This window comes from Carcharhinus amblyrhynchos, chromosome 5 (assembly GCF_965287045.1).
Source record: "Carcharhinus amblyrhynchos chromosome 5, sCarAmb.v2.hapA, whole genome shotgun sequence".
In the NCBI taxonomy this organism is placed as follows: domain Eukaryota; kingdom Metazoa; phylum Chordata; class Chondrichthyes; order Carcharhiniformes; family Carcharhinidae; genus Carcharhinus; species Carcharhinus amblyrhynchos.
In genome coordinates, this window is record NC_137328.1 from 123,838,621 (window position 1) to 123,851,630 (window position 13,010).

General features: G+C 45.8%; 1 protein-coding gene across 2 annotated transcripts; it reads right to left on the reverse strand.

The window, feature by feature from the left end:
• Positions 1 to 1,197: 1,197 nt before the first annotated feature.
• Positions 1,198 to 12,620, reverse strand: LOC145343329 (beta-1,3-galactosyltransferase 5-like). Of its 2 annotated transcripts, XM_080189524.1 has the most exons (3): positions 12,531 to 12,620; positions 8,798 to 9,967; positions 1,198 to 5,336 (listed from the first exon to the last, which is right to left on the reverse strand). In XM_080189524.1, the coding sequence occupies exons 2-3, from the start codon at positions 9,787 to 9,789 to the stop codon at positions 5,291 to 5,293; spliced, it is 1,038 nt and encodes a 345-aa protein (XP_080045650.1). In that variant the 5' UTR covers positions 9,790 to 9,967; positions 12,531 to 12,620; the 3' UTR covers positions 1,198 to 5,290. The 2 variants fall into 2 exon arrangements, with proteins under 2 accessions (XP_080045650.1, XP_080045649.1); XM_080189523.1 differs by having other exon boundaries at positions 1,198 to 9,967.
• Between the last annotated feature and the right edge of the window lie 390 nt (positions 12,621 to 13,010).

Consider the following 13,010-nt stretch of genomic DNA (forward strand, 5'->3'; position numbering starts at 1 on the left):
AAAGCACTTGATATCAGAAATGCCTTCTTCCCCTTTTTAAATAGAAACTTTGAGTTTGATCATGTGTGGACAGATAGAGGGAATAGTCCCTGTTTGGGGAGAACAAAGACAGCCCCTGTGTCGGGGGGGGGTTTGGACAAATAGATCAGCCTCTGTCTGGGGGAGTGAGGACAGAGAGAGCAGTCCCTGTACGGGAGTGAGGACAGGTAGAGAGAACAGTCTGTGTCTGGGGGAGCGAGGACAGGTAGAACAGTCCCTGTATGGGGGAGTATGCAGGTAAGAAGTCTCAAGACACCAGGTTAAAGTTCAACAGGTTTATTTAGTAGCAAACACCACCAGCTTTCCGTTAGCTGTGACATAGGAAACAGCATTCTCATGCATGACAACTTCCTCCAATTTTATAGAACATAGAAAAACTACAGCATAAACAGGGCCTTTAGCCCACAAGTTGCGCCAAACATATCTCTACCTACCAGGCTTACCTATAACCCTCTATCTTACTAAGTCCCATGTACTCATCCAGAAGTCTCTTAAAAGACCCTATCGAATCCGCCTCGACCACCACCACCACCACCGGCAGCCGACTCTGCACACCCACCACCCCCTGAGTGAGAAACTTCCCCCTGACATCTCCTCTGTACCTACTCCCCAGCACCTTAAACCTGTGTCCTCTTGGGGCAGCCATTTCAGCCCTGGGAAAAAGCCTCTGAGAATCCACTCGATCAATATCTCTCAACATAGAACGTTACAGCGCAGTACAGGCCCTTCGGCCCTCGATGGTTCCACTGGTCAGCGTAACAATCTAATGACCCTCTAACCTAAACTATTCCAATATTATCCAAATGCCTATCCAATGACCATTTGAATGCCCTTAAAGTTGGCAAGTCCACTACTGCTGCAGGCAGGGCATTCCACGCCCTTACTATCCTCTGAGTAAAGAACCTACCTCTGATAACCGTCCTATATTTATCACCCCTCAGTTTAAAGCTGTGTCCCCTTGTGTTAGCCATCACCATCCGAGGAAAAAGGCTCTCACTGTCCACCCTACCTAATCCTCTGATCATCTTGTATGCCTCAATTAGATCACCTCTTAACCTTCTCTCTAACGAAAACAACCTCAAGTCCCTCAGCCTTTCCTCATAAGACCTTCCCACCATACCAGGCAACATCCTGGTAAATCTCCTCTGCATTCTTTCCAATGCTTCCACATCTTTCTTATAATGCGGCGACCAGAACTGTACGCAATACTCCAAGTGCGGCCGCACCAGAGTTTTGTACAGTTGCAACATGATCTCATGGCTCCAAAACTCAATCCCTCTACCAGTAAAAGCTAACACACTGTACGCCTTCTTAACGACCCTGTCAACCTGGGGATCTATACATATGTACACCGAGATCTCTCTGCTCATCCACACTACTAAGAGTCTTTCCATTAGCCCAATACTCTGTAATCCTGTTACTCCTTCCAAAGTGAATCACCTCACACTTTTCCGCATTAAATTCCATTTGCCACCTCTCAGCCCGGCTCTGCAGCTTATCTATGTCCCTCTGCAAACTATAACATCCATCTTCACTGTCTACAACTCTTCCAACTTAGTGTCATCCACAAATTTACTAACCTATCCTTCTATACCCTCATCTAGGTCATTTATGAAAATGACAAACAGCAGTGGCCCCAAAAACAGATGCCTGCGGTACACCACCAGTAACTGAACTCCATGTTGAACATTTCCCGTCAACCACCACCCTCTGTCTTCCATCAGCTATCCAATTCCTGATCCAAACCATCTTATACACCTCTATCGGGTCACCTCTCATTCTTCGTCTCTCCAAAGGAAAAAGACCGAGCTCTCTCAACCTATCCTCATAAGGTAAGCCACCCAATCCAGGCAGCATCCTTGTAAGTCTCCTCTGGACCTCCTTCCTGTAATGAGGCGACTAGAACTGAGCACAGTACTCCAAGTGGGTCTGATCAGGGTCTTATACAGCTGCAGCATTATCTCCCGACTCCTAAACTCAGTCCCTCAATTGATGAAGGCCAGTGCTCTATATGCCTTCCTAACCACATCCTCTACCTGCGAAGCTGATTTGAGAGTCCTGTGAACCCAGACCCCAAAATCCTTCTGATCTTCCACACTTCTAAGAGTCTTACCCTTAATATTATATTCCTTCATCCCATTTGACCTGCCAAAATGAACCACCACACACTTATCCAGGTTGAAGTCCATCTCTCACTTCTCCGCCCAGTCTTGCATCCTATCTATGTCACTCTGCAACTTCTGACATCCCTCCAAACTATCCACAACACCTCCAACCTTTGTGTCATCAGCAAACTTACCAACCCATCCCTTCACTTCCTCATCCAGGTCATTTATAAAAATCACAAAGGGCAAGGGTCCCAGAACAGACCCCTGCGGCACTCCACTGGTGACCGACCTCCATGCAGAAAAAGACTCATCTACAACCATTCTTTGCAGGCGAGCCAGTTCTGGATCCACAAAGCAATGTCCCTTTGGATGCCATGCCCCCTCACTTTGTCAACAAGCCTTGCATGAGGCACCTTATCAAATGCCTTGCTGAAGTCCATATAAACCAAATCTATCGCTCTTCCTTCGTCAATGTGTTTAGTCACATCTTCAAAAAACTCAACCAGGCTTGTATGGCAGAATCTGCCTTTAACAAAGCCATGCTGACTATGCACCACGACCTCTGGCTCCTCTCCCTCCCACTTCAGGATTTCTTGGACGTGACCAGAAACATCCCGGATCCCGGCACCAGGGAGGCAGTTGGTCAAAAGGTAAATATTGTCTGGGCACCAGAAATAATTTCACCCTTTTCATCCAAACAGTGTAATGGGATCATCTTCATCCAGCTGGGAGCATCTCTGACATCTCATCCAAAATACTCGGAGTGTGACCTGGATTCTGTGCTCACATCCCTGTCAAAATCATACCTTACATGTTCCCAACCAGTAGATGGCAGAGTTATTGCATGGTCTGGGATTGAGAGGAGCAGGAGATGACATTTCATCCCATATGAAATGTGAAAATGCCATAATGGTGAAGCAAAGTCACAGGGCAGTGACAGTAACAAACCACTCACTGGACATTCAGAGAAATTCCAATTCACAAACCTCAATAAGGCATTTCTGAGATGAATTTGCCAAACTGTGTTACTGCCTTATTGCAAATAGAGGATGTTTTTCAGGGTGTGGGACTTCAGTTGACTGGGGAAGTCGGATTATCTTCCTTAAGGCAGGGAACTGATAGACTGTGCCCCAAATTATGAAGGATTTTGATGGAGTAGATATAGAGCAACTGGTTCCAGTGGCAGGAGGGTTGATAGTTCTAAGGTAATTGTCAAAAGCAGAGAGGCAATAAGATTTTTTAAAAGAACACTGTCAGAATAGATCAAGTGAACAGTCCCTTCCCGTTTGTGATCTGGAATACGCTGCCTTAAAGGGAGAATGGAAGCAGGTTCAACAGTAGCTTTCAAAAGGAATTGGATGAATACTCAAAAGAGTTGGCACATGCACAATGGGCTGAATGGCCTTCTTTGCTGTCTCATTCCCTGATGATCAAAAAGGAAAGGAAAACAAACTGGTTTTTGTTCCATGGCTGCAGCTGACTTCAAAGCGGTCGTAAGCACAAAGGATTTATATCCATCCAGTGCACTGTGTTAGCTGGTAACACTGAAACTTCCCATATACCAAACTTCATGATTGCCCGTCATCATTCTGAAACCTCCAAGTTCATCTCTCCTTCCCCAGTCCCCTAGCAATCAATCCATTTCCCAGTAAAAGCCCACTCCGCCATCCAATAAGATCAAGGCTGATCAAATTGTAACCTCAACTTTCCCACTGACCCCAATGACCTTTCACCCACTTGCTTGTCAAGCATCTTTGCCTGGGAAATATTGAAAGACTCTGCTTCCACCACTATTTGAGGATGAATTCCAGAGACTTTCAACCCTCAGAAGAGAAATTCTCCTCATCTCCATCCTAAATGAGCAACCTCTTAGTTTCAAACAGTGACCCCCCCCCCCCACCTCGTTCCAGATTCTCCTACATAGTAAACACCCCCTCATTCTAGGTGTTCAGATCACCAACCTGTCCTGGAGCCTCCATGCCAATGCTATAGTTAAGAAAGCCCAACGCCTCTACTTTCTCAAGAAGCTAAGGGAAATTCAGCACGTCCGCTACAACTCACCAAATTTACAGATGCACCATAGAAAGTACTCTTTCTGGTTGTATCACAGCTTGGTTTGGCTCCTGCTCTGCCCAAGACTACAAGAAACTATAAAGGGTTGTGAATGTAGACCAGTTCATCACACAAACCAGCCTCCATTCATTTGACTCTGTCCACACTTCTCGCTGCCTCAGAAAAGCAGCCACCATAATCAAGGACTCCACACACCCCAGACATTCTCTCTTCCACCTTCTTCCATCAGGAAAAAGATACAAAAGTCTGAGGTCATGTACCAACTGACTCAAGAACAGCTTCTTCCCTGCTGCTGTCAGACTTTAGAATGGACTTTTCTTATATCAAGCTGATCTTTCTCTTTACCCTAGCTGTAACTGCAGCACTTTATTCTCTTCCCTCTCCTTTCCTTCTGCCCTATGTACTTTATGAACAGTATGTTTTATCTGTATACCAAACAAGAAACAATACTTTTCACTTTATTCCAAAACATGTGACAATAATAAATCAAATCAACTCCACATCCACCCTGTCAATACCCCACAGAATCTTGTACTTTTCAATCTTCTAATCTCCAGGGGACGAAACCTCAGCCCCTGCAATGACATTGGAAGCTACACCACAGGAGATGACCATTTGGTCCATTGTTTCTGTACTTGCTCTTTGAAAATGCAGCCATGGATAGCCCTACCCACCCACTTTTAGTTTGTAACTCTGAGTTCCTTATCCTCGAGTATCTGACATCCACAATACCCTCCTCCACTGTAAAGACTTGATTACCTGTTAAGACTCGCATTCCAACCATTATCTTGTAAATGAGTTTGTGTCTATATCTGCCCTGTTTGTGAACTGAACACTTCACTCACCTGACAAAGGAGCGACGCTCCGAAAGCTCGTGCTACCAAATAAACCTGTTGGACTTTAACCTGGTATTGAGACTTCTTACTGTGCCCACCCCAGTCCAACGCCGACATCTCCATATCATGGCTGTATTCCTCAAATCAGGGATCCAATCTGAATCCCATTAACACTTGGGCAATCCGAGTCTTTACCCCACGGTATTCCCGATGAAGAAAACACAAATGTTCAGCTCAAAATGTTTGAAATGTTGCAGTAGTTTCTCCTGCCTCTGTTGGGCTGTGTTAGAAGGGATAGATGTGTCCTTGCTTTAGTTCACTCATCTCATTCCACAGATTTATTCAATCTACAGCACTTAAATAAACGCTTTAAAGAAAGCAGCATGTAGCAAGCAGACTTGGTGGAATTTTTTTCAAGGTGTGGGTCACAAATGCATCATACTTACAAAACAGGTTAATCTGACAGAATCAAATTCAACAAGTCTGCTCCTGTTTCCTTAATCCTTCTTAGTCAGCAAGTCCCAACAACACAAAAGGCAGTTCAGCCAACTGAGTCTGTGCCATTCCTCTCAATATATTCCTGGAGCCCTGCACATTTATTTATCTAAATGGCTATTCACTTTCCTTTTGAAATAATCTTTTGAATAACCTCTGTTCCCACCAGAAATATCTCCTCACCTCCATCCTGAATGGTCTACCCTGAATCCTCAGACTGTAATCCCTGGTTCTGAACATCCTCCCTACATCTACGCTGTCTAGTCCTGTTAGAATTTTATAAGTCTCTATGATATCCCCCCTCATTTGTCTGAAAACAATCCTAACCTGGTCAATTTCTCCTCATACATCAGTCCCACCATCCCCGGAATCAGCCTGATAAACCTTCGCTGCACTCCCTCGAGAGCAAGAACATCCTGCCTCAGAAAAGGAGACCAAAACTGTACACAATACTCTAGGTGTGGCCTCACCAAGGTCCTGTATAATTGTAACAACACATCCCTGCTCCTGTACTCAAAACTTCTCGCAATGAAGGCCAACATACCATTTACCTTCTTTACTGCCTGCTGCACCTGCATGCTTACCTTCAGTGACTGGTGCACAAGGACACCCAGATCCTGCTGCACATTCCTCTCACCCAATTTACAGCCATTCAGGGAGTAACCTGCCACCTTGTTTTTGCTTTCAAAGTGAATAACCCCACGTATATCCAATTTATAGGTATCTGCCCTTGGTTTGCCCACTCACCCAACCTGTCCAGATCATTCTGAAGGATTTATGCATCTTGTCACAGTTCACCCTCCTACCCAACTTGGTATCATTGCAAATGTTGAGATGTTACATTTTGTTCCCTCATCCAAATCATTAATATATATTGTGAATAGCTGAGGTCCCAGCACCGATCACTGTGGCACCCCACTAGTTACTGCCTGCCAATTTGAAAAGCACCCATTAATTCCTACTCTTTGTTTCCTCTCTGCCAACAGTTTTCTATCCATCTCAATACAATGTAGGCCAGACCAAGTAAGGACGGCAGATTTCCTTTGCTAAAGAACATTTGTGAACCAGGTGGGTTTTTCTGACAATTGACAATAGTTTCATGGTCATTAGTAGATTCTTAATTCAAGATATACTTTATTGAATTCAAATTCCACCATCTCCTGTAGTGGGATTCAAACACAGGTCCCAATAAATTAGCTGAGTTTCTGGATTGGTGGCCTAGTGATTTTGCTAGATTGTCGCCTCCCTGTAATCTGAGATTCCCTCCTCATCTTTCGAAACTCCAGTGAACATAGTCCTAACTGACTCAATCTCTCCTCTTACGTCAATCCCGTCATCCCAAGATCAGCCTGGTAAACCTTCGCTGCGCTCCCTCTACAGCAAGAACATCCTTCCTCAGGTGAGACCAAAACTGCATTCAATATTCTAGGTGAGGCCCACCAAGGCCGTGTATGATTGCATCAAGACATCCCTGCTCCTGTACTCGAATCCTCCCACTATGAAGGCCAACATACCATTTGCCTTCTTCACTTGCTGCTATATCTGCCTGCTTACCTTCAGCAACTAGTGTACAAAAACACCCAGGTCTTGTTGCACATTCCCCTCTCGTAATTCATAGCCATTCAGACAATAGTCTGCCTTCCCACTTTTGCTACGAAAATGGATAATTCATGTTTATCAACATTATATTGCACCTACCATGCATTTGCCGATTCACTCAATTTGTCCAAATCACACAAATGTCTCTGCATTCTCCTCACAGCTCATCTTCCCACCCAACTTTATACATTCTGCAAATTTCAAGATATTGCGTTTAGTTCCTTTATTTAAATTGTTTATATTATGAAGAGCTGGGCTCCCAGCACTAATTCCTGTAGTACCGTACTAGTCACTGCCTGCATTTCGAAAAGACGCATTTATTCCCACTGTTTCCTATCTGCCAACTAGTTTTCTATCTATTGCAAAACACTACCCCCAATCCCACATGCTTTAATTTTACATGCTAAGTGGGATTTTGTCAAAAGCCTTCTGAAAGTTCAAATGAACCACATCTACTGCCACCTCTCCCTGCAATCAACTCTATTGGTTACATCCTCAAAGAACTCCAGTAGATTTGTCAAGCATGATTTCCCTTTAGTAAATCCATGCTGACTCTGTCTGATCCTGCCACTGTTTTCTAAGGGCTGTGCTATTAAATTTTTTATAATGGACTCTTAGCATTTTCTCCGCTACCACTAGGTCAGGCTGACTGGTCTATAATTCCATTTTCTCTCTATCTTTCCTTTAAAATAACAGGTAAACCAGTCAATAATTTAATGGTCACTATTCCTGAGACTAGCTTTTACATTCCAGATTTTATTATTAACTGAATTTAAAATTCTACTAGCTGCCACGGTGGGATTTGAACCAGTGTTCTCGGAGCTGTAGCCGGGGCCTCTGGGATTAGTAGTACAATGACATTACTAATACGCCACTGTCTCCTCAACCATTTTTGATAATCTGTATCTTGGTTCCATAACCATTAATACTCTTGTCTAACTGGATCTACTGACCTCAGTTTCGATACTTTTTAAACTGACCCCCAACACCAACAGCTTTTTGGGGAAAGAGTAGATTTCCACTCCCTGAAACTTGCTGGAAAGAGACGTGCTGACAAAGATTTTCACCTTCCACTCATCAGGACAAATACAAGAAAGCCACATTTCAGAAGATTGTGACAGTTTATACAATAGGAGAAAAGAGTGCTGATTGGCTGACAAGACGATTAGCCAAGGTGCCAGGGACTTGGTTTCCCATTGCTTTCTCCATGGCAACACCTCAGCCAGTGTCTACCTGCCAACCAATCAACACTCTTTTCTCTTGTAGTATAAACTATTGTGATCATTTGATATTCTTGCCTTTGTCCCGAGGAGTGCAAGATGAAACGCTTTGGTAACAAGGTCCTTCTTTCTTCAAGGTTCAAGCGAGTATTTCCACTACCCTTTTTGTGGAGAAGTGCTGACATTACCCCAAAACAACCTAGCTGTAATATTTAAGCAGTGCTGACTTGGCCTGCACTCTGCCAATTGGAGAAAGTAGTTTCCCGCCAGGATAATTAAAGGCTTTGATCAACACGGTGTGACTGAACCTCTTCATCTCCACCTGGTAATGTCTGGATTACTTGAACAAACTGTCCGGGCCTGAATCATATTGCTATGGGCTATCTGTTGTTCCCGTATGCTGAGGTGATGAATGACCATCAAGTACCTGTAATTACAGACTCTCCAGTTGACATTGTGTTTGGTGAAACGGCTACTCGATAGCACGGGAATTCCAGCCATTTCAGCCAGGATTCCGATGTAAGCATCCTCGACGGGAATTGGGTAGACAGACGGTGCCTCCCTCAGGATGGCGGCAGCAGCATCCAGTGAGAGCACGTAGCCCACCCCGCTCACGTAGGGGGGGTAGTGCTCCTTCCTGAAGTCCTGCCACGACACATACCATTTGCTCCTGGGGTCGCGGATAACTTCCCGCTTCTCGGGTGCGAAGAGAGAGCCCGCGTAGAGGTGGCTCCTAATCGGGTTGTCTCTGACCAGAAAGCGGGGCAGCCTATCCGTGTTCACAAAGCAATCGTCATCAGTTTTGAGGATGTACGCGGGCCGGCAAGAACTCACCGCCCACTTTAACCCGTGCATGACCTTTAGTGTTAAGTTTCTGTAAGTGTCCAGATAGCTTCCGACCAACAGGTCCTGGAATTTCTCCAGCTCCGATCGGATTGGGTCATCTGCTCTTTTCTCCGAGCCCTGGCCAACCAAGAAGACCACTTGCCAGGGGAAGGGGCTGTCCTGCCGCTCCAGTGCCCAGGTGTTGCGAATGGAGTTCCTACGATCAATGTTGGGCTGGGCTGATGTCACGAGGATCAGGAGGGCCAGTCCCTTCACACACGGAGGAGACTCGTGTTGCCGACTATCCAGTGCCTCAAAGTCAATCCCAGAGCTCCTGATGGCAACCTGGTCTTCTTCCTTACTCTTCACCTTCTCCAGCAGTGACAGAAGATCCACCAGCGACCGGCCAGATTCCTGGGTCAGCCTCCAGGTCACACGGAAGCGCAACATCAGGAAAGCGGACGCCAGAAGCAGGATGAGTGTAAGAACTTTCAGGTACCTTTTTAACTTCATCGCTTTAACGTGAAGAATTCCAAATCCTTGCATGCAAGGGGGAGGAAATATTAATCGCCATGATGGTTGGGTTAGAATCATGCAACACCTTAGCCTGTAGCTTCAACAGAGCATCAGGACAAGAACCAGGCAGAAGCCACACCATTGTTCTCTCCGTCCTCCCTCACAATCACCGGGCATCCCACTGGACCATACAGCCAAAGGAAAATATTTGGAGCAAAATCAGGAAATGGTGAAAACGCAATAGGTCAGGCAGCATCTGTGGAGAGAGAAACAAGAATTAATGATTCAGATTGATGAACTAGACAAGGTCAAAGGTTTAACAGTTGTTAAGCAAGAACAGAGGCATGGGAAAGGGGAACGGAGACAAGAACAAACGTTTGTGAAGGTGGGAGGCAGGAGTGATTAAAGTGCTGATGGTGAGTGGCAGGGAGAGATGACAATGGGGCAACATAAGGGCTCACAGCTGATGTAAATAGTCACAGCAGAACCATTAAAATGAGAATGCTGATTGTGATCTCAAATTGTAGAATTCATGTTGAGTCCATAATTGTAGGGTGCCTAATAGAAAGGTGATGAGGTGCTCTCAGACTCAGAGAGTTTTACAGCACAGAAAGAGGCCTTTTGCCTCATCAAGTCTGTGCTGGCCATCAAACACCTAGTCCCATTTTCCAGTCTTGTAGGTTATGGCATTTCAAGTGCTTATATGGAGCTTCACTGGAACAGTGCGGGAGGCAGAGGACAGGGAGGTTAGAACAGGCGTGGCGTGAAGAATTAATCATTGAATGCACAAAAGCAGGAAGATAAAGTATCTCAAAGGGGCACTGCTGTAACGGGAGAGATTCCTTACAGCCAGCACATCTGAAATCATCGCAATATTGCAGGTTGCCACAGCAGGATCCCAGGACTTTCACAAGAAGGGGAAAGGGAGATAAAGTCAGTTAAGATCAAGTTGAATGTGCAACATTCATTATCAGTTTTAAACAGTCAACTAACTTCTGGCTGATTGACAAGAGCATATGTGGCAACACAGGAATCTGCAGCATTATCTGTACAAGATCAGTGGGGAGGAGGGGACAGCGAGACTCAGACCATCTCCATGAATACTTTGTCCAGATACAAGCTGGGGACACCTCCAAGAGCCAATGTGATATTTAGCTGTCTTTTCCCAATGCTGTCCAATTACATTGAAGAGGTGAGATAGTGGAGAAAACCAAGCTTGGACAAAGAGAAAGGGGAGCAGAGGAGATTTACCAGGATGCTGCCTGGGATGGTACATTTATGAAGAGAGGTTGGATAGGCTTGTGTTGTTTTCATTGGAAAAAGTCTGACTTGTTTTCATTGGAGCAGAGAAAACTGAGGACTGACCTGATTGAGGTGTTCAAGATTATGAGGGGCATGGACGGAATGGATAGGGAGCAGCTGTTCCCCTTAGTTGAAGGGTCTTGGCACTACTGCCCCACAGCACTAGGGACCCGGGTTCAATTCACGGTTTGGGTCGCTGTCTATGTGGAGTCTGCACGTTCTCCCCATGTCTGTGTGGGTTTCCTCTGGGTGCTCTGATTTCCTCCCACAGGCCAAAGACATACTGGTTGGGTGTATTGGCCATGCTAAGTTCTCCCTCAACGTACCCAAACAGCACCAGAGTGTGGCAACTAGGGGATTTTCACAGTAGCTTCATTGCAGTAAGCACTAATAAATAAACTAACTTTAAGGGTCAGTTACGAGGGGACACAAGTTAAAATTGAGGGGGGTACTTTCGGGAGGATTCGAGGAAAAACTTGTGCCCAGAAGGTGGTGACGGTCTGGAATACGCTGCCTGGGAGGGTGGTGGAGGTGGGTTGTCTCACATTCTTTAAAAAGTACCTGGATGCGTACTTGGCACGTCACAATATTCAAGGCTATGGGCCAAATGCTGGCAAGTGGGATTAGGTGGGCAGGTCAGGGACTTTCATGTGTCAGTAAAGACTCAATGGGCTGAAGGGCCTCTTCTGCTCTGTAGTATTCTGTGAAAGAGCATCTTGTATGAGGCTGGGAGGAAGTTCCAGAGCTTTAGTCAGGTGCAGAGGTAATCAGTGGGTGGCTGAGGATCTCAGCAGCCAGTGAGCTCATAGCAGGGTGAAGTCGAGCGATGTTACTAAACTGCAGCATTTTAAAGTTTATTTATTAGTGTCACAAGTAGACTTAGATTAACACTGCAATGAAGTTCCTGTGAAAATCCCCTAGTTGCCACACTCTGGTGCCTGTTCAGGTACACTGAGGGTGAATTTAGCACGGCCAATCCCCCTAACCAGCATGTCATTTGGACCGTGGGAGGAAACCCATACAGACACGGGGAGAACGTGCAGACTCCGCAGAGACAGTGACCCAAGCTGGAAATCGAACCCGGATCCCAGCACTGTGAGGCAGCAGTGCTAGCAACTGTGACATGGTGCTGATAGTGCAGACAGGTGGTCAGTAGTTTCATCTCAGGATCCCCAAGACTGCAAACAGCATGATGGACTCAGACTGATGCCAGCGAGAGCTTGGAGACAGTGATTAGAGAAGGGAGCTGATCGGAAGGGGACAGCTTCATATACAGCACTAGAATGGAATCTACAAGTGGAGCAACTCAGGAAGGATGTTCTGGAAAAGATGGGAATCACAACATTATCATGGACTCAGCACAAACTCAGGCTGCACCTCACACGCATCCTACACACACACAAAACACACAAGGTCAAATCACATACTCTCAAACACATCTCAGCACACACAGACACACATTCCCAATACACACACACACATTCCAGCATAAACCCAGCACACATTCCCAGCACAACCTGAGCCACTGTCCCAGCTGCAGAAAGTGCGGGCACTCGCTATTCCTGCCGCTGCTCCGGGCTCCGCTCTGCTAACTTCCCCAAATCTCCGCTCCAGCAGACACACCCCCCTCAATGATGGACAGCTCAATGCTCCAATCAGTGCCCCGTATTCCCTGATTGACAGCGGTGCGATGCTGCAAACAGCCAATGGGCGGGATGGGGAATGGTTACATTCCCGGGAACGTGGGACGCGCTCCCATTAACTGGATCAGTTCACCCAGTTGGGAAATGCTGCTTAGAATTAACCTAATTTGAGAATAAATTCAATTAAAATGAAAGTCAGCAAAGAGTAAGAGATTGATTTGAAATGTCGGGTTCCTGTAAACTCCGAGACTGAGGGAGTTGAGTCTGTTACTGACACTGAAGGATTCTCCTTTCCCGGGTTCAAACTCTGAGCCCTGGCTTCTCACAGCAATCAGAGCTGTTTCCTCATTGATT